The sequence below is a fragment of the Odocoileus virginianus genome, chromosome 2 (genome assembly GCF_023699985.2).
Source record: "Odocoileus virginianus isolate 20LAN1187 ecotype Illinois chromosome 2, Ovbor_1.2, whole genome shotgun sequence".
NCBI lineage: Eukaryota > Metazoa > Chordata > Mammalia > Artiodactyla > Cervidae > Odocoileus > Odocoileus virginianus.
Window position 1 is genome coordinate 65,686,651 of NC_069675.1, and position 21,456 is coordinate 65,708,106.

Below are 21,456 nucleotides of genomic sequence, written 5' to 3' on the forward strand. Positions count from 1 at the left end.
GTTGGCCCATCAGCTTGGCTGGGGCTCTCCTGACTGCACTTCCATCAGCATCATAGCAGCACCAACACCACCATCCCTATCACTACTCCACCCCTGTCCCCACCACTATCTCCATAACTACCACCATCACCTCTATCTTGCTTGGAACTGACCCCGGTGAATCTTTCCCCCAGTTCTCCTCTCTCAGACAGGAAAAAAAAAAAAAAAAGCATTATTCGGAAGGAGGTACGTCAACGCTGAGCAGTACATGGGGTGGGGCTTCCAGGTGGGTCCAAACAGCATCTCACGACTTATGTCCCCCTCCCCTCCAGGAGACTGCTGGTTCCTGGCAGCACTGGGGGCCTTGACACAGAGTCCACAGTATCTGCAGAAGATCCTAATAGACCAAAGTTTTTCAAACCAGTATGCGGGGATTTTCCATTTTCGGGTAAGTATGCTGCTGGGATGCTCCTTAAATGGGATTCTCTGTGAGCCTAGGGAGGCAGCTGTCTTGAACTTTCTCTTGGTTTAGCAGCCTGAGATGTGGGAGAGACACTTAAGTGTTAGTTAATGTGTGTTAGCTCCTCAAAAGGATTTGAACTCAGGATCTGACAACACATAGGGAAGATAAGAATTAAAATGTTTTCGTGCAAATATTGGGTTGGCGAAAAAGTTCATTTGGGTTTTTCCATAGCGTCTTATGGAAAGATCTGAATGAACATTTTGGGCAACCCAATAAAAAGTATGGCAGAAACAATCAGCCAAAGAAAAGAATTATTGATGAAAGACCCTGTACATCATTGAGATTTTGTCTGTCTGTCCCTGTGCCACACCCTGTTGTTTTGATTACAGTAGCGTCAGAGTGAGTTTTAACAGCTGGTGGCATAAGTTCTCCTTCATTATTCAGTATCTTTCCCTCAAAAATACTTTATCTCGTTGATTCTTGCACATTTATTCTTCTGTGAGAATTTTTAAATCATTGCATCTAATTAAAAAGAAAAGCCACCATGAAGCAGAATAGAGTAGCTTTAAATTTATGTGTTAATTTGGAAAAATCACATTTTTATTATTGTAATTATTCCTTTCCAAAAGCACAGTATATCTTTCCATTTATCTAGAACTAGTTTTATGTCCTTCAATAAAATGTTATAGTTTTGTTTTGATATTCCTTCTATACCCTTCTTTTTTTTTTTGTTTTTGTTTTTGGTTTTTTTCCCATTTATTTTTATTAGTTGGATATACCCTTCTTGATAAATGTATTCTCAGATATTTTACAATTTTGTAGTTAACGTGAATGATTTTTCTAACTATATGTTGATGAAAAGAGAATGCTAGTCCTTTTTCAATATTAATTTTTATCTAGCCACCTTATCAAATTCTAATTTTTTCTTTATTAATGTCTGGATATTTTTTAGTTGTCTAATATTATCCACAAATAAAGATACTTTTGTCTCTTAATATTTATAGAGTTATTTTGTTTTGCTGTATTAACTAGAAGACTGTAATTTTGAATGAGGTGACAAGAGCAAATTCTGCCTTCTCTTGATTTTAGTGGCATACTTTCTTGGTATGCCATTCTTTTAATCCACTGTTGGATTCAATGTGCTAAAAATTTATTAGCATTTTTGAATCTATGTCACATGTATAATTGGATTCCAGATTTTCATTGTTTTTCTTTGGAGTTATACTAGCTTTTAATATGAGCAGATTGAGATTTACTTTGATCTGAAATAATTTGTATAATGGTTGTTAATCATTGATTATCTGTTCTTTGCAAGTGAAATAGACAATTGTTTAATTGTCTGGACCTATCTCCTTTTAAAATATGATTTCTTTAACTCTTCCAATGTGTTCAATCGCTATTGATCTGATTGGGCCTCTTATTTCTTCTGGAGTTAATTCTTGAATTTATATTTTGCTGGGAGAATCAACAATTTTTTCTATAGTTCTAAATGTATTGCCCCAAAATTGCTTATTTAAGTCTATGGAAATTTATTTAATTTCCTCTAATTTGTGGTTAAGACTACTTTATCAGTCTCTTTGCTATATATATATTTTTAATATATTATCCAATGGTCATAAGTTTGATATATGCAATCAAGTTCTCTGATTTACAGATTATATAATCTGCAATTATCTCTTGTTTTGGCTTATTTTTTGTCTGTTTGATTTGTCATATTCTAAAAGAAGTGAATTAAAGTTCTTTCCCAAAGTTATAGTTTGGAGGATTCCTTTTATGTTCTGACTTTATAGTTTTCTTTCTCTATTCCTTTGTACCCAAATAATTATGTTTTTGCTCTTCAGTTGTTAGAATAAAACTTACACAATATCCCTCTTTGTTATGTATGAAGCTTCTAACCTTGACTTCTTCCTCACCTGATTTTAACATTGCTATTCTAGATTCCTATTACTTACATTTCCCTGTTATATTTTTGCTCATCCTTTCACTATCAATTTTACTTTCACTGTGTTACAAGTATGTTTCTTGTCCAAAGCATATTCAAAACTCATTATTCACCATTGTTTCCTTCAGCCTTCGTTTCCCCTTAAGATTTTTGTTCTAACTTCATTATCATTTGGTAGGAGTAATTCCTTGAATAGTTTCCTCAGATTACATTTTTTCACTTGCTCTTTCCTAAAAACAGTATTTCAGTTGGGTTTAGGATTTTTGGATTACATTCCTTTTTTTCAAAAATCTGTAAACATTTTTCCATTGTCTTATAGCTCCTCCAATGTTGCAGAAGAAATATCCAATCTATTTTCTTGACCTTGTATGCAATACATTCTTTCAAATTGCAAATTTCTATGAGGCACTCTCTCTCCTTGGTTCAGAAATTTATTTAGAATATGTCCAGATGTATGACTTTTTTATAATTAAATGTATTTATTTTTAATTGAAGGATAATTACAGTATTCTATTGGTTTCTGCTGAACATCAACATGAATCAGCCATAGGTATACTTATGTCACCTCCCTCCCCATCTCACTCCTCTAGGTTGTTACGGAGCCCTGGTTTAAGTTCCCTGGGTCATACAGCAAATTCCCATTGGCTATTTTACATGTAATAATGTATATGTTTCTGTGTTACTCTTTCCATACATCCCACCTTCTCCTTCCTCCCCCACCCCCTGTGGCCATAAGTCTGTTCTCTATGTCTGTGTCCTTTTGAAGAATAATCTTGCCTGGAATTCAGTGAGCCCTTTCCTTCTGAAGACCTGCCTCCTTTTTCTGCTCAGCTGTTTCCTTCCAGTTTTTTTCTGGGCTTTCTCCTTTATCCTGTTTTCTCTTCCTGATGTCCAATTATTTGCATGCTAGGTCTTCTAACAGATGATGCTGATATTACTGGTCCAAGGATCACACTGAGAAGTTAGCCAGAGTGGGCAGGGTTTAGCTGTGTCCAGGCTCACCTCAAAGCTACAAGTGGTGGAGAGACAGGTGGTTAGGACAAATTGAAGTCTAGGCAGGGTATGCTCTGCCCTTCTGGAAGGTGAAGAAAGTCCCACGGTTCTCCAGAAATAGCTGCAGTGCTGACCTCTGTACATCTGTTCTTTCTGAGTGTGGGCACGGTTCTCAGGAAAGAGCCCTGTATCTGGGCAACTCGGATTCTTTGCCTAAAACGCTTCTGGTTTCCTGCAGATACTTGGGTGCTGGTCAGATGGCCCAGGCTGCTTGTTAAAGGCTGCAGACATTATCTAGGGGCCAGCCCTCCTCATCCAGAGAAGTGAACTAGGAAACACAGGTCACTGACCTCATTCTTGACCACCCCATTTTCATCAGGCCATTTGCATCATTTCTGGGAACAATGATCTTATCTGAGGTTCCCTTTGTGTTGGGAGAGCAAGTCTGGTCAGCTCTACTGGCTAGGGAAGGTTAGAGTGAGGGTGGAACCAGCCAGAGGGACTTATTCAAGCCAGGACTCACTCATTCTTGATGGCCTACTGTGTGCTGGGCACTATCCTAGGTGCTGAACAAAAAAGCTATTGAAAAAACAGTTCCTTCTGTCAAAACTGTGATCCCACTCTCACAGTCTCACCTGACCCCAGTCACAGTGTGAGGTAGTTGTTACTCTTACCACCATTTGACAGATGAGGAAACTGAGTCACAGAGAATCAAGTATCTTATCCAATAGCTATTGCTCAGGACAAAACTAGGCCTGGAGCATGGTTCCACTGACTGGACACTGGCTCCTACATTTTGCTGTGCAATTAAACTCAAATGGGTCTGTCCTTCTGGTACCTTCCATCCAGGAGCCAGGGTTAGCTTCCTTGGAGCTTCAGACATGTTCAATGATCTCACTATAATAGCATCTCTGTTGGCTCCCCACTTTACCCACCTGTGTGTCTGACTGCGGTGGGGACGCGGACCCACAGTTGTGAGAACACCAGCTCCAGTGGACTGGTTCATTAAAGACTGCAAGAACACCTTTGTTTTGTCTCCCCTGACATTTCTGTCTTGGTCTCCATCTCGACTTCGATAATGCATCCTCACATAGGTACAACGGTTCAACACTGGGGACATTCAGCTGTGGACAAGGCCACGTGGATGGCTCCCCCATGAGCAGGTGATGGATCCCATCCACCCGGCCTTACCCTGAGCCTTGCTGTCGGAGGCTTGCCTGCCTCAAGACTCAGGCCTAAGACCAGAAGCCCTGTTGCTGATCCAGAGACCAGCAAACAAACTCCAAAAAGCTGGCTTTTGTTATGCATTTTTGTCATTTGGCAGTGTCCCTGGGTGAACCATTAAGAGTTGAATGCTGAAGATTAAACCAGTCTGTTTTGGAGAGGAACATCTGGTTCGTTTGCGCTCTTGGCGGCAGCAGTGCCAGCCCGCTTCATTGCTGCTGCTCTGATGGCAGGGCCAGCTGGACGTGAGGAGAGGAGGGCCAGGGTGAGGCTGAAACTGCTCAGTCCTCCCCAGCCGCCTTGTGTGTGGCGGCCTCCGGGCCCTGCCCACTCCGTGGCTACCATCTGGGATGCTTTCCCGCCTCCTTGCCACCCACAGGAGCCCTGCCCGTCTTCCCTCGGGCCGCCAGCTCCCTGAAGGCTCTCCTTGCCCGTCAGGACACTCCCAGTCACCCATTCTCCTCTGCTATCAGCATCTGCTCCCATTCTGTACACAAGACGTACCCGGAGTATCTCGCGTGTCTGAAGCTCACCAAGGACGTGCCAAAGTGAGGCAGAAATTAGTAGCAAAGTCCAGCTAGACCTGAGACGCCTTCCTCCCTGCCTGTGTTTTCCTCGATTAACTTGACCTGTGACTCACCTGTCAGTGGAGATGACAGGCACGTCCCCTGTTTGCCAACCTGGGCTGCGATTTTGATCTGCATAGACTTCTTGTTGCACTGTGGTGCGATGTGGCAATGGTGGTAGTCTTTTGGCCTGGGCTGGGGGGTCAGCACCTCCCTCCTGCCCCAGCTCTACTAAGGCATATATTTTGCTCTCTCTCTTCCAGTTCTGGCGGTGTGGCCAGTGGGTGGAAGTGGTCATTGACGATCGCCTACCTGTCCTGAACAACGAGTACCTCTTCGTCAAACCTCGCAACGAGCGAGAGTTTTGGCCATGCCTGCTGGAGAAGGCCTACGCCAAGTAAGGAGGGGCCTGTCCCTATGCCTGGGGCCTGGATACTGGCCCTGCCCGCCCAGCCGCTAGCCCTGACAGCTGCTCCCCACCAGTCGGTTCTGAGACTTTTGGCAGCTCTGCTCAATTCAAGCAATGCCCCTGGGAGCCTCAGAGCCTTTGCCACCTCATGGGACATCCTATATAAATAACCACATGTACAAGGCTGTGTTAGACACAAACCATTGGGAGGGACCCAGAGGCACATAGCGAGGGATGGGCAGGGCAAAGCTGGACAGAGATAGGGACTGACAGTGGTGTTATTTTAGGGGCTGGTGTTCAGGCCCAAATGAAATACAATATTATGGTCAAAGTCTGCTGAGAGGGCAAAGAAGAGAGACAGTAGTTCTGACTTTCTGACTCACAGGGAGTCAGCTGAGGCTGCACAGTGGAAGTGGCGGTGAGCGAGGTCTTAAAGGATAGGTGAGATTTCAGAAGGGGGAGAGGGGATATGGGGGCATGGACATCCCCAACAATGGGAATGATATGAGCAGCAACCCGGCAGGACAGTCTGGGGCCTGGTGTGGATACCGTGAAATTGGATTTATGTGTGGGGGGCAGGGCAGGAGCTGCTTATTATTATATGGTCTAAACACCCTGTGTCAAGGACTATTTTCTGGGGTTCACAAGCTGAAGGACCTATAAACTCCCCAAGTTGCATGCTTCACTTGCACAATTTGTGTTGCTTTTATTGAACAGAGGTTTATTGCGCCTTTAGTCAAAGTCTAGGCACTGCACTGTATGCTGTAATAGAGACACTCAGGCTGGCCCAGGTGGGGTATGCAAGTATCATGTGTGTGTAAGAGGTTGCTAGCATCAAGACCCACACAGGTGAGGGACACATTACAGCTAGGAATCAATATTAGGAGACAGAAGGCCAGGGGACCACACATTTCAGGAGAAAATGGGTAGTGGAGAGTGTTCTGGAATCTAGTTCCCCAAAGATCTTTCCAACCAGTCCTTCATATGATGAATGGAAAAGCCAAGATTCCGAATAGTGATGTGATGGCAGGTGTAAGTGATTAACCTGAGTCTACTGAGGTCTTTGGTCATTTGATCAGGTGACATTATTTGGCAAGACTGAAGACCTCACCTTGTCCAGTCTCGGGCTCTGAGGAATGGTTACAACCCTACAGACCACCACCAGTCCCTGTCCTTCTGAAGGGCACATAGCTAGCACTCTTTTTATACATCATTTCTTTTGAGTCAGCTTGTTCAAAACTAAAGCTGTTGCTCATTTCCAGTGTCAGGAAGAGCTGGACATTAACATTTGAGAATGATGCCCAGAAAACAACCCAGGTGGTTGAAACAATCCATATGTTTTGGGAGGTTAATTCACTTCTAAGCTTCTTATGCAAATACTGCCATTATCTTTCTTGGGTGGATTCATCGCTCACCACTCCAGGGCTTCATTTTTTTTTTTTTCTTTCTTTATTGAAAGGGGGGAGCAAGGTGGTTCACTTGGAGAATTAGAGAGCTCGCAAATTATGTGATGACTTTGACCCCATTTTGTCAACAACTGACCTAAAGCAGCCATTCAACTTGAAAAGAAATGGGAAACTGGACTCGGAATCCACATTGCATCGCCTGAAGAAATCTAGAGCAGGAGAAAATGTTGCAAACTCCAAAGCTATTTAAAAGCTTTTCCCTCCATCCAAAGAAGGGGTTTGTAGAATGTAGAAGAAATCAAATAAAGTACATCAGAGCTAGACAGAGCCTTTGTCAGCATCAAACCCTACCTTCTCTGAAAGATGAGGAAACCAAGGCTGGTGCGGGAATAAAATGACTTGCCCAGGGTCACTCAGTGTTTGAGGCCAAGCTGGGATCAGATATGTCCTCCCCAGTCACATGCCTGTCCATCATCCCTTGACACTGCCAGTCCTAGAGGAAAAGGATTTGTCTTTTGCTTCAGTATCTGGCCCACAAGAATCACCGAATAAGCATGGAGAACGCACATGTCTGAGTGGAGATGGTCCTCTTTCCCTCCCCGGGTGTGGACAATACTGAATGAACACTTGGATTCCAGACTTGAAACACTGTTGCAACTGGGGAGTCTGGAAATGAACTGGTCAAGTGAGTCAGATGTGGAGGGGAAAAATATATATTTGCCTGGCTTTTTTCCTCAGAGGTCACAAAACAGGAGAGTGGGGGACAAAATCTGGTAGGCTGCCTAGCATCCTTTCTGGGATCTCTGCGACTCAGAATTATAGCCTTTCAGCATCTTTCCTGGATCCGATTTGACATCTGAATTCTTCCCTCTCTCCTATCATTGTCAGGCAGAGAGACGTTTTCCCAAAATAAGGCTGAAGCTGAGGGGTGAGAACAAGGCTCTCTCAGAATTCCTGGGTCCAGGTGGCAGGCGTAGTGACAGGTGTGGCAAACGCAGCACTCTCTTGTCTTTCCCTCCCTTTCTATTTCCTGTCAGCCAAGGAGGCTGAGAAGAGCTGCCATGTCCCTGAAACACAAGCAGGATCCGTGAGCTCGTGTCTGTAAAGCAGAGAGAGAGCGCTTTGTCTAAACACCCAGCCACTGCTGGGACAGGCTACATAGGCGTCAGGGAGACATAGCGAGAGGAGGCTGTGGACGACCCCAAGAGAGGGGGCTGCTGGCCGCGGGTCCTTCCCCTTTCATCTGGTGTCTCTGTGGTGGCTGCGGAGGGTAGGGTGCTGACAACAGATACAAGAATCATGTGTGTGTAAGAGGTTGCTAGCATCAAGACCCACACAGGTGAGGGACTCATCACAGCTAGGAATCAATATTAGGAGACAGAAGGCCAGGGGACCACACATTTCAGAAGAAAATGAGTAGTGGAGAGTGGTCTGGAATCAAGTTCCCCAAAGATCTTCCTAACCAACGCTTCATGTGATGAATGGGGAAGCCAAGACTCCTAATAGTGATGTGATGACAGTTACAAGTGATTATCCTGAGTCTACTGAGGTCTTTGATCACGTGATCAGGTGACATTATTTGGCAAGGCTGAAGACCCCGGACCATCCAGTCTTGGGCCCTAAGAAATGGTTACAACCTAACAGACCACCACCAGTCCCTGTCCTTCTGGAGGGTGCATTGCAAGTACTGTTTTTGTACATTGTTTCTTTTGAGCCACCTTGTACCTAACTGACGCTGTTTCTCATTTCCAGTGTCAGGAAGAGCTGGACGTTAGCATTTGAGAATGAAGCCCAGAAAATAAGACGAGGCCTGTTGACACTGAGGCTGTGGCCCTGGAGTGGTGGGACAGAGCCAGCAGGGCCTTCCTGGTGTGGCTCTGGTGCAGTTCTATTTGAAGCCAGAAGGGGATGTGGCAGCAAGGGAGGTGGGTCATGCTGGTGGGCTCTGGAATAGATTCTAGAACCCTGGTCTTGGGCTTCCCCGGAGCTCAGACGGTAAACCATCTGCCTGCAATGTGGGATATCTGGGTTCGATCCCTGGATCGGGAAGATCCCCTGGAGAAGGAAAGGGCAACCCACTTCAGTACTCTTGCCTGGAAAATTCCATGGATGGAGAAGACTGGTAGGCTACAGTCCATGGGATTGCTAGGAGTCGGACACAACCGAGCAACTTCACTGGTTCACTGGTCTTGGTGACCTTCTGGCACTCTCAGCACCCTGTTAATCTATGACCCAGAGCCTGAAAACATGTGGAAAATCAAGTGAGTCAGATATGGGGAGACCCACCTGGGCACAATCATGACCAAAGGGAAGCTTTGCAGTTGTCTCAGCAAACATCACAGAGATAAGAGTCTAATACCAAACATAACCCTGGTCAGAGAGAGGGAGATAAGATTTAGAACCAGTTTAATAACAGGTCGAGAGCTGTCTGTCATCTGGTTCCTGTAGAATGGCCCTTGGGTTCTGTGAGTCCTTCACTTTCATTAATACAAGGCTTTCTCAGCATCCATGGTGTTTGTACCTGAGACACTGGCCTGCTGAGAGCAGCTGCTTGATCTGTGTTTGCTGGGGTGGATTTATGTGAATTTTGGGGGTCTCAGGGGAAGAGAATGGCAGAGTTGGAAGTATGATGAGGGAAGGATGTGTGAGGGGCCCCAGAGCAGATCCGGGTGAAAGGCTGAGGACTGGAAGGGGTCTTATCTAAGGCCATGGGCCCCAGTAGAGGCGGCAGCAGAATGGACCCATGCCTGACCTCCACGTGGTCATCACCAGAAAGCAAGCCAAGGCCAGTGCTTTCCCTGGGAGGGGCTTGGCCACTGTTTGCCCATCAGGGACAGGAGAGCTGAAGTCCCTGGCCAGAGCCCAAGTGACCAGGCAGTGGTGGGGAACATGCCCACCAGATAGCTTTGACGATAGGAGGCAGGGCCTCCCACCGGGCCCGGCTCACCTCCATGTTGTTGTGGGTTTGCCCTGCCTGTATTTTAGGACCCCACAGTAACTTTTCCAGGTCACCCCATTGACAGGAACTTGAGATCTCAAATCAAATGTGACCTCATCCGCCCGGCCCCTGCTATAGGCTTTCCCTGTGATCTATCAATCTTGCCTCTCCCAGGAGCACCAGTCAGTCCATCATTGGCCCCACTCCACTACGCTCTTCCGGCTCCAGAGCCTCCTGATTTGTTCTTCCTCCCCAGAGTATCTGTCCCACTGTCCTTGTTGTTTAGTCACTCAGTCATGTCCGACTCTTTGTAACCCCATGGACTGCAGCATGCCAGGCTTCCCTGTCCATCACCAACTCCTGGAGCTTGCTCAAACTCATGTCCATTGAGTCAATGATGCCATCCAACCATCTCATCCTCTGCCGCTCCCTTCTCTTACTCTCAATCTTTCCCAGCGTCAGGGTCTTTCTCAATGAGTCAGCTCTTTGCTTCAGATGGTCAGAGTATTGGAGCTTTGATATCAGTCCTTCCAATGAATAATCAAGGTTGATTTCCTCTAGAATTGACTGGTTTGATCTCCTCGTAGCCCAAGGGACTCTAAAGAATCTTCTCCAACACCACAATTTGAAGGCGTCAATTCTTCAGTGCTCAGCCTTCTTTATGGTCCAACTCTCACATCCGGACATGACTACTGGAAAAACAATAGCCTTACTTGGATAAAACTTAGTTCAGAGTTGTGCCCCTTCTCAGAAACTTTCCCAGAACCCCCAATCACTTCCTCTCTGTTCCAAGTTGATCCACGCACTCTCATAGTTAACAGACACCCGAGGAAGTCCAAGCAACCTGACATGTCCTTTGAAGGGGAGAGCTTCTCGGTGGCGAGTGCTGATGTTCAAGGGGACAGTAGAAGCAGGGACTTGCTGTCCCGATTGTGCCCACAGGAAGCACACCTCCGTGAGCCAGACCCTCTCCACATGCTGTGTGTGCTTTACTGGCAGCACCGCTGCAAGAGCCCATTCCCTAGATGAGCAGAGGGGGCCTTGAGAAGCTCAGCCTCCTGCCCGAGCCTGAGACATCATGACAGGGGAGGCCAGGAGTTGGCCCAAGCAGATTGGCTCTTGAGTCTGGAGACTGTCTGCCTCACCAGTAGGTGATTGGGGCTGCCACAATTGGGAGAAAATTGGGAGGAAGGCAAGATAGGGGCAATAAAGCTGGGCTTTTCTTGGGGTGTGGGTCCTGAAGCAGAAACCCCATGAGAAGGTGGGAAGAGGCACTTTGGAGCACAGGTCTGAGAGTTTAGGTGGTTTGCTTTGGGGATGTGTATGGAAGCCTCATCCTCACCTCTGTTACCTTCAGTGACATCACCTCCCTGATGATTCTTGGAGTGGGAGGAGGGCTAGTTCTGAGGATGGAAAGGGGCATTCTGCATCAAGCTTCACACAAGAGTAAGTACTAAGGCTGCTTATGGTCACAGAGGTCATCAGAGCTGTTGACTGTGGTCTCTTGGAGGGCAGAGGTCTCACCCATCTTTGAATACAAGGTACCCTGCACACAGCCAGTACTTACCACTGTTGTTAAACAGGAAACAGTGGATCCTCATTGTATTAACAGCCGGTCTTTATTAAAGGGTTTCCATGTGCCAGGCACTATGTGAAGCCCAGCTTTAGGAGATTAAGTAACTTTCTAAGGTCAAGCAGTTAAATATCTGGGGAGATTGGGGTTTGACCCTTGGCCTGTGGCCCCAGCACCTGCATTCCTAACCTCTATATAATGCTGCCACCTGTGAGACTGCCCAGGGGACCAGGAGAAGGAAGCGATGAGGGTGGCACATTGCTAGAATCCTTATCCAGGAGTACAGAAGCTGGGCAGATGGCCACAGTCAGGGGGTGGTTGGTAAATCCTTCCCCTGGAAAATACACAGAAGTCCAGTGTGCTATCTCCCTTCCTGGAGGCACGGAGATACCACTGGGGTTGATCTGCCTTCCTCTTTCCCAGGTTTCATGGGTCCTATGCCAACCTGCACTATGGCTACCTCCCCGATGCCCTGGTGGACCTCACGGGAGGGGTGGTCACCAACGTCAGCCTGCACTTGTCCCCGTCTGACCTGATGATGATGGTGAAGACGGCAGCGGAGGCAGGCTCTCTGATGACCTGCGGCACCCTGGCCAGGGTGAGTGGATCAGGGATCTCACCCCAGAGTGTTCAGCCACTGGCCCATTCAGTTAGTAAGGGGAATGGCTAAGGTACCACCATGGAGCACTGATGCTGTGCTTTATTGACACTGCCTCACTTAATCCTCGCAAGGGCCCTCCATCTGAAACAGGGATCACAGACTTCACTTAGAGAAGAAGAAATGGGCTCAGAGAGGCTAGGTGAAATGCCCACCATCACACAGCCAGTAAGTGGCTGAGCAGGGCTTCAAGTGCTGTGGTCTGATGCTGAAGCCTTTGCCTACTGCTTTCTGTGACCAGGAGCAGTGGGGTTCAGAGTGATCAGGGGAGGCCCTTTGACTCTCACTGGCTCTAAAGGCAGCACCCCAAAGGCAGCATGACCCATTCTGAAAAGCTTGGCTATCCTCCAAATTATCTGATTCTGTTCCAAGGCAGCCAGTGCCCTATCCCTGTGGATCCTTCCTTCACTCTTTAACCATGTGGGCTTTTGAGTCACACACCCCTGGTCTGAAACGCCACCTGAAACCAAAATGCACTTTAAATCCCAATTCCTCACAGCCTGGAGGTGGCAGGTCTTCCCGACTCCCACAAAATGCCCAGAAGATACGTGTTGGGGTATGTCTCATTGATAACAAGCCATTAGAGAAAAGCAAGCAGCCCAGGTCCTCGGGACCCAGTGGGCTTCTGTCTGTCATAGGGTGGTCTCCTGAGGTATGAAATGCTGGGGCCTCAGACACCCTACAGCCTTCAAACTCCGCCTCTCTAGGAAAGAGATCCAGGAACACATGGCGTTCCAGCGTGAGTCAGTGGGAGGCTTGTCATCTAGCCCCAGCTCAGCTGCTGAGTGAATTGTGCTTTTCTGGGGTTTTTTTGAAGAACGTATAAGTGTTTAATGCTTGGTCTGCTTCCCTCCTTTGAAGCCCACAAGAGAGTCCATGAGGATGGCAAATGGACTGGTGAGCCAGCATGCCTACACAGTGACTGGTGCTGAGCAGGTAAGGCTCCCTGTGGACACAGTGCCCCAGGGTTCTTGCTCCCCTAAGCAGGAATCAAAATCACATGTCGAGTTGAGCCCAGCAAAGCTGAACAGGTACTGATCACTCTTGCCTCCACTTTGTCCAGGCCCATCATGGACAACCTCATTCCCTCTATTCATCCAAAAGTTCTGGCATCTGGTATCCCCATCCCTCAGGGACACCCCCCCAACCCCAATCAGAGATCTTACTCTCCTTAAATGACCTCAGAGAGGCTGAGTGTTTAGCCAGGTTGGGGGATTAGCCTCAAAAGAAAGCAGAATAGCTACCCAATTGACTTTGGAGGAGAGTTTACCCCTAAAGGGTTTTATTTGCTACATACCAACTTAACTATGACAAAGACTCTCCAAAATATAGGGGCTCAAACAAGATCAAGTTCATGTCTCAGGTGAGCAGGCGATTCCAGAGCTGGTAGGTGGCCCTGCCATCTGTAACATGGGGCTTCTACCTGTGAGCCCAGGGCAGCTGCCTCTGGTCTCCTCATTTCTCAGCCTGGGGAGGAGAAAGAGGCCAGGGACACTTACACACCCATTTGGAAGCCACGTGTCAATCAGGCACACACCGTGTCCTCTCAGATCCCATGAGTCTGGACCTAATCGGGCCACCCCGAGGCCCAATGGTATCTGGAAAACATACCTGGTAGGGCTGCCATATGCCCAGCTAGAACTTTATTCCCACAAAAGAGTGGAGGGTGACTCTTGGGGGACAGTCTTTCTCCCCAGTGCAACAACCAACTTGGGGTGGACAAAAATGCATGTCACCAGTGTGTGCAGTAGCATTTATTCTGGAAAACATGACTTAAGTCCAGCCTCCTCCATTCATAAATGAGAAGCCGAGGCCTGAGAGGGGAAGGTCAGTGTTGCATAGCTGCTTGCAGTGGCTGGGCTCAGACACCACGTCTCCTCATTTCCCATCAATGCTCATCACGCAGACATGCAGGGACCATCCTTCCTGGCCTTGTGATGATTTCCCACAAATGCCTCCCCCACCATGATCCCTGTATTTCTCACAGCTCTTGAGGTCTGATAATGTTTTCTAGGCCCTAAGAGACAGAGTTACAAACCCCAGGGTCTATTTTTCACATGTATTTATGGAGCAAGGAATGCAAAGCATCAGCTTCTATTTTTGCCTGTTTCTCGTATCTCCCTTCCCTGTGCCAATCTGTCTCTCTTGTCCATTGACCAAAGGCCAGTTGCTCCACTGTTTTGTGTTTGGGTGAATGTTCCAATCTGCAAAACAGAGGCAATATCTTCTGTCTCCTGTCCCCCTGTCTGCCTCCCTAAGGAAATCTGTACCAAAATGCTTCCTCTGCACAGCACCTGGAGGAGAGTAGGCACCTAATAGATGATCTTGGATCAATGGATGTGGGCACTTGCCTGAGTGAATCAACACATTTGTCCTCGGGCTGTGAAAATGACATCACGGATCCTCCATCATAGAACGTATGTGAGGAGCTCAAATATGTCTCAGAAGCAAGGAAGAGGCCCTGACAAACCCAGGCCACAGGAGATCCCAGTCCCAATGGCTTCAATGCACTTCATCTGGAATTGGCCATGCCCTTCTCTGAATTCTCAATGGAGACAGTCAGTACCATCATCACATCTGACCACGGATGGATGCTCTGTTCTCCCAAAGCTCCCCATCCCAGATGTGGACAGTCTAGGCTAGGGAGAACAAATTGGCTTTCTCATGTGCCAGCCTTGATCCTGGCACTGCTGCCTAGATAACTGTGTTGACAAGACTTTGGCTCTGCTTCCAAAGTTGGAAAAGAGAGCTGTGATCAGTGAGTGACATCGGTGCTGGACCTGGAAGGAAAAAGCCGTGGTACCTGTGTGATGTGCTGGCCATTCCCAGCAAGGCCCTTTTCATACATTGAGATGGCCTCTTTTTCTCCTCTGAACCCAGGGGAGAAGGCACTTTGTGTACCCAGAGGTCCAGACGGCTGTGGAATGTGAGTTCTGCCAAGGCTGGGCCTGGGGATGGCAGTGACAGAGTAGCCAAGTAAACTTCCAGGGCAAGGTCAGGGAGGAGAACTGGGGGAGTCCAACTGTGGGTTTAGCTGGGGTTTGGGCTCCTGATGCTGTTGCTCATAGCCCTCATTTTTCCCCCACAGCACATGCTTTGAGTTGTTCTTACAATGCATTGAGCAGTCTGAACAGGACATTCTCCTGTGACAGTAGGTAATGAAGACTGTGTGTTCTGCACAGTCCATTCCCGCCGTTCCTGCCGTTCTGTGGCTACTGACACTTCCCAACGTGTGCTCTCAGTAGTGCCAACCTGGTGAGATGCTCTGTGAAAGCAGTATTTGGATGTTAGCATTTTAAAGGCTCTGAGAAGGCCTGTATTAACAACATAAGTGCAGCTTGGTTTTAATCTACCGTTAGCCATGAAACAATTTTCTCTAGGAGTCACTATTAACCACCTATGGAACTCACATTCAAGAGGATACTTTCAAGGAATTATTATCCTAGGAGATGACCTGGATCACATCTTCCCACTGGCCCCCTTTCTGAGAGATCTGACCAGGGTCAGGGTACAGTCAGTAGCCAGGAGAGTGACACAAGAAAGCTCGCCCATTCTCAGATGCAGCTGTGACCTTGGCCTTGAAGGTGACCCCTGAGCCACTTGGCCAAGGCCCATGTGATAACAGAACCCTGTTAGAAAGAAGTAACACAGTCAGACAAGGACCCAAGGACTTGATTAAAGATTCTTCCTCCAGAAAGAGGGGCTTATAACTCTGACCACAAGTGCTAAGATTAAACCAGCCCATAAATGCAGCATGCTTTTTAATCTGCTCATCTTCCCTCTGGGCGGGACACAGACAAGAAGATAAATGAAAGTGGCATTTTTTACTATGTACCTAGCTGAGTCGGTGACTCCCCGGGGAAAGGGGATGTGTGTTTCTCTGCACGCATCATTTAGCGCTGCGTCAGCCACTTCCAGTCACTGGCTGCTCTTCTTCCGTGGCTGCCCGAGCCCCTGACTGTCCCTTAGGCTCCAGGGGTGGCTTATTAAACTTTTTGGGCCACCAGAATACTGTTTCTCACATCCCTGTTCTATGGGCTCCATCATATGCTGGCAGTTAATAATACAAAGCCAGGGGTCCCAGGGAATGGGACATAGAAGGGGAACCCCCATCTCATGTGGCATTAAAAGTCAGAGTACCTTCCACTGCAGTGTCAGCCACAGAAGTAGACAGAGAAGAACTGTACCCAGGCTAGGTTCGTGTGCCCTTGTCTGACTCCATTGCTCTCTCATGTATATGTGTTAGTTGCTCAGTTGTGTCCAACTCTTTGCAGTCCTGTAGACTGTAGCCCACCAGGCTCCTCTGTCCGTGGAATTCTCCAGGCAAAAATACTGGAGTGGGTTGCCATACCCTTCTCCAGGGGCTCTTCCCTACTCAGGGATCGAACTTGGGCCTCCTGCCTTGCAGTCAGATTCTTTACCATCTGAGCTACCAGGGAAGCCCCTTGCTCCTTCATGGCACCACCCTTTTGGTAATCACATGCTAGCCCAGGGTTTCCATGCAAGGTCAAAGTCTCAGCCACATTCAAGAATGAGCTGGGCCCTGGATAAAGCAGCTGTATCCTTTATCCACTCCCAATTCCAAAATTAAGAGCCGGGGCTTTGGAAACTGACCATGGTGAGAATCAGAATTCCTCCTCTGCCACTCACTCTCTGGCCTTGGGAAAGCTGTTTAACTTCTCCGATGCTCATTCTCCACCTCTGCAAGACAGGGGTTACATGAACATCTATCTACCTGGGAGGATTGAAGACTATAGCGCACATCATACGCTCGGTCAGGCATGGCTCTGGGCCTGCCTCCACACACAGGTTTCTTTTCCACGTGGGAATATTACACTCAGAACTTTCTCCTCTGACCTGGAATCAGTGAACAAATCCGCCCCTTCCTCACCCCTCTGTCTCTTCCAACAACATTAACACTGATCAATATCGCAGCTGCAATTCAATCATGCTTTAATTCCTCTCCCCAGGCAGAGGCCTCCTGGATCCAGGAACAAAAGTTCAAAGGGTTGTGATTGTTTTAACTTTGCAACAAGCAGTCCTGCCCTCTGGCCTCAGTGGTCTGAAGGAATAGGTGTGCTGGCCTCCGTATCTGGGAGGGGTGATGATGTGACCCCCTCCCTCCCAACCCCACCTCCCCCGCCCCCAGGAAGGAAGGAGATTTCAGGGCACTCAGGAGTTGCCCCTACAGAGACAAGCTGCCAGAGCCAGGTGCAGCCCCCACCCTGCCCCCGCTCCCCGACTGCAGGCTGGGGGAGGGCTCAACCCCTAGGCGTTCTCTTCCTGCTCACATCAGCCTCCTCTCCTGGCCTTGCTCAGGACAGTGCTGTGGAGACCCCAGCACAGCTCCCAAGGGGCCGCCAACCAGGAAGCAGCTATTTCGGTGAACTAGAGATGCCGGCTGCAACAGGACATGGAGAAGGCTGGGGACCCATAAAGATCTCCCCTCTGCAGCCGTGGCAGCACCAGCCTCAGTGTTTATCTGCCATGCAGTCTCAGCTGGCGCAGGTTTTAGGATGCAGTCTTATGGAATGAGGAAGCTGCACCTGCCTTCAAGGTGCTGCGCAGAAAAAAAAGGACCATTTTCTTCTCGATCTCATTCCAACTCCACACGGGCAGAAGCATTGATTTTTTTCCCTTTTCATTTTTTTCTTCTGGCTGCAGCCAAATGAGGTCAGAAGTTAAATTAGTCCTTGGAGGTGAAAAGCAGCTGCATTCATATCCCTTCTGCCAAATTTTGCTGGAGAACACTGACAGTTTTCCTTTTCTGTTCTTTGCAGATTGAGTACAGGAGGAGCTGGGAGTATCTTATCCGCCTGTGGAACCCCTGGGGCAGGATCGAATGGAGTGGGCGCTGGAGCGACCGGTATGGCTTGAAAACCTCTCTCTGTCTCCTTCATGGAGACCTGGTGTTCCGAGAGCACCCTGGCCTACGAGAGCACAGGCGGACCTCCCTGCAGGCCTATCCAGCTCACACCTGTGTGGGACTGTCCGTCCATCACACACTCCCACGATGCCATTCACCAGGCATCGTCTAGACACCTACTGTGTACTCTGTACTAAGTACACTGTGCCGGATGGGAGCTGCGGGACAAGAGACAGTGTCTGTCCTCCAGTGGGACACCAGAGTAGTGAACTCATAAACTACCTAGATTAAGTAAAAAATTAAAAGGGGGTGGGGCAGGGCAGACTCTGGGTTCTACTTGGCAGACAGAGATGGAGAGCAGGAGCCTCAGCCCATAAAAGCATCCCATGGGATTCGGGTCCTGATGCTGCTATGTCATCAGGATGGAAAAGCCTTCTTCTAGAGAGGGAGTTGGCAAACTGAAGCAAAGATCTGGCTGAGTTTTTGACTCAGTCCACCTGTGTTGTCTCTCCTGCCCTATCGGTGGAGACTCACCTTGCTGGTGGTGGGAGTGATGAGGGGAAGTGGGTCTTAGTTGTGGCCATGTTCCAGGCAGCTGCTCGCTGGCCCAGATGACCTATGTGGCCCCCGCTGTGTGGTCTGTGGTTCCTGGGGAGCTGGGCTGGTCTTTCCCAGCTGCCAGGAGGACTGATTCCTGGTCCCCACCCCTTTGCTGACTAAGAATGACACGGCAGTCCTGAGCGGGGATGGAGGGCCAGCCACGGCAGACTGGCTCCTCTCCTCCAGTGAGGCCCAGTGCCTCCACAGGCCGCTGAGGACCTATGTTAGTCCATGGAAAGAGTCCAGAGGCCAAGGCAGCTTAGCACAAGGAAGAGATGATGCAAAAGGAAATGCAAAGCATTCAGGCACACAAGAGAACAGGCCCCAACAAGCAGTGAGCATCAATGCAGGGAGAAGTGTGTTCTGGAGGCAAAGGCCAATGTTGCTCTTCTCCCTGTCCTGACCCCTGTGCCCCAGGCTGAGTGGTGTGTGATCCTGTGTGGGTCCCGGGATGCTGTGTGAGCCCCAACAGCTGAGGTGCCTACATAAGTGGGGCTGGAGGGTAGTAACATGAGAGAGGTTGAGAGAGGAAATAGGTAACCTGACTTAGAGTAAACCTGTTGTGATCTCAGATACCCTCTGAAAAAAGGGCAGCTAATCCCCTCTCCCCCAACAAAAGGGAAATGAACTTGCAAAACCACGAACCACTGGACAGTATTTTTGCTCCCTGACACCCTCCCTCCTTTTACTGTATCTCTGTTCTCTTCTTCTTCCCCAGGGGTATCCATGCTGCTACCAAGTCCCTCCCCCCACCTTCCCAATCATCACTCCAAGCTGCCCACTGTGGCCAGAGTGATCAGATTAGCCAGAATCCCTGATTGGGGCTGGCCACAACAGTAGAGGAAGGGAAGGTGTCTGCAGTACATCCTCCTTGAGTAAAAGAGGCAAGAAATTCACACAAGCTGATGTTCTGGCCACAGTCCCTATGCTAGAGATCAAATGGCCAGTGAAGGCAACTAGGGACCCCAGAGGTGAGGGAAGAGAAGCTTCCCACCAGCAGGTCTATTCAGGGATGGGTGGATGGGGTTGAATGGAGTTCAACCGAAAAATAAAAAGGTATAACTCACTTTGGAAGCAATCCCTAGGTAGGAGGGAAGTGTCGGCTGCTGTGCCTAGCCACATTTATTGGCAATGTGTTAAGGGCCAGGAAGCTGGCCTGGGGCAGTGGAACAAGAGAGAAAGACGTGTCACAACCTGGAGCCAGGGAGCCTGGTGCCAGCTGAGAAGTTTAGATTTGTGCCCTAGAGTCCTGGGGTTCATGAAGGCCTTTGAACAGGGCAGAGAAGTATGCAGAGCAGGGATAGGGGGTGGACCCCGCCACACCTTCTCTGGTGGATCACATGACTGAGGGCTGAGGTTCACAATCTCCCACCAATGACCAGGCTGGAAGGAAGTGGCATGGCTGCATCCTCACTTTCCCTGTGCGCTGGTTAATTCCCTCCCTAGTTTTTAAGAGCTGGAGACAGATCGGGAGTGCTGATAGTCTAATCTCACACATAATGGAAATTTCAGTCACACACACTTAAAGGCAAACTTGCGTGAATCAATAACGTATTGATTTACACTACATTTATTTTCCCTTACACACTGCAGAAAATGTAATTATCACTTAATTATAAAATTACCATTTTACAATAACACATCTGACTGGCTCAGCCTGCAGCCAGAAGCCTGAGTGGTCCCTACCTTGCTCTCCTGGCTCAGAGGTGACCGAGCCCCACCCTGCAAGTTACTCCCAGAGAAAGGTCTCATTACACTTTTGTGCCTATGGGGCCCATCGCCTATGAGCATGCCTCTGCTTTGAGGAGCAGGCTGGAAAGGAAGGGACAGCTACTCCCTTCTGCCTATAAGAGTATCCTTCACTCTAGACCCTAGGACTAGCTTCTGGAACACATCATCCCAATGAAGCAGACAGCTTTAATTGTTTATTAAGCCAGCAAAAAACTATGGCATTCTACTATATGCCAAGGCGTGTGTTCAAGCCCTATGTCGGATGATATTATGCAATGCTGAGCAATGCCACTGATCTCATGGACCTTGGAGGCTAATGAGGGACAACAAGAAATGTACAGGCACTAGATCAGAGGGTGCTAAGTACTGGGACAGGAGTGGTACTCCTGTCCAGCCGGCTCAAAGGAGGGGCTCCACAGTGGGGACAAGGAAGGTTTCCCAGCAGAAGTATCTTTTAGGAGGAAAAATGGATAGAAGTTATTGGGCTTCAGGACTGAACAGAGGAGGAGTATTCCAGGCAGAGGGAGCATCATGGTAAGGCCAAGGTGAGGTGGAGGTTGGGTGCTGCCACGGCCACCAAACAGACCAGCATTTTTAAGAAACAAAGATATTCTTTATTGTTGGAGTGTATAGTTCAAGGGCAGGGAGAACAGGTCACTGCTCAGGTAAAGCTGGAGAGGTGGGCAGAGGTCAAGTGCTGTTTCAGAGTTTGAACTTCGTCCTGAGAGTAGCGGGGCAGTGCTTCATGTGTTTATGGAACTGCCATAATCAGACTTCTGCTTTAGAAAGATCGTTTTGATTGGAGATGTGGAAAATGAATAGGAAAGTGGGCAGGGCTGAGTTCTGGGAGGCCAGTCCACGAGGGAGATGAGGGTTCTTGAACTTGAACACAGCAATAAGGATGGAAATAATTGGATGGTTTTGAGAGGGGTTTAGAAGGTAGAATCAATGCATCATTAATATTTGGTGATGGCTTGGATGTGGAGGGTACAAGAAAGAATAACTCTTCATGTTCTCACTTGGGCAATAGGAGAAGGCAGTGGGTGACTATGGTTTGGGATAGGTTGATTTCAAGGTCATGGTGGGGCTCTGGTGGAGACAAGGGATG

General features: G+C 48.3%; 1 protein-coding gene across 1 annotated transcript in view; it reads left to right on the forward strand.

Moving 5' to 3' along the window:
- The window catches only part of CAPN13 (calpain 13), a 95,968-nt gene that overhangs the window by 45,160 nt on the left and 29,352 nt on the right, over positions 1 to 21,456 (forward strand). Inside the window, exons 4-8 of the mRNA XM_070480764.1 lie at positions 312 to 427; positions 5,431 to 5,564; positions 11,917 to 12,091; positions 13,013 to 13,087; positions 17,932 to 18,017. Of these exons, the coding sequence (XP_070336865.1) occupies positions 312 to 427; positions 5,431 to 5,564; positions 11,917 to 12,091; positions 13,013 to 13,087; positions 17,932 to 18,017 (586 nt within the window). The remainder of the gene's footprint in view (positions 1 to 311; positions 428 to 5,430; positions 5,565 to 11,916; positions 12,092 to 13,012; positions 13,088 to 17,931; positions 18,018 to 21,456) is intronic.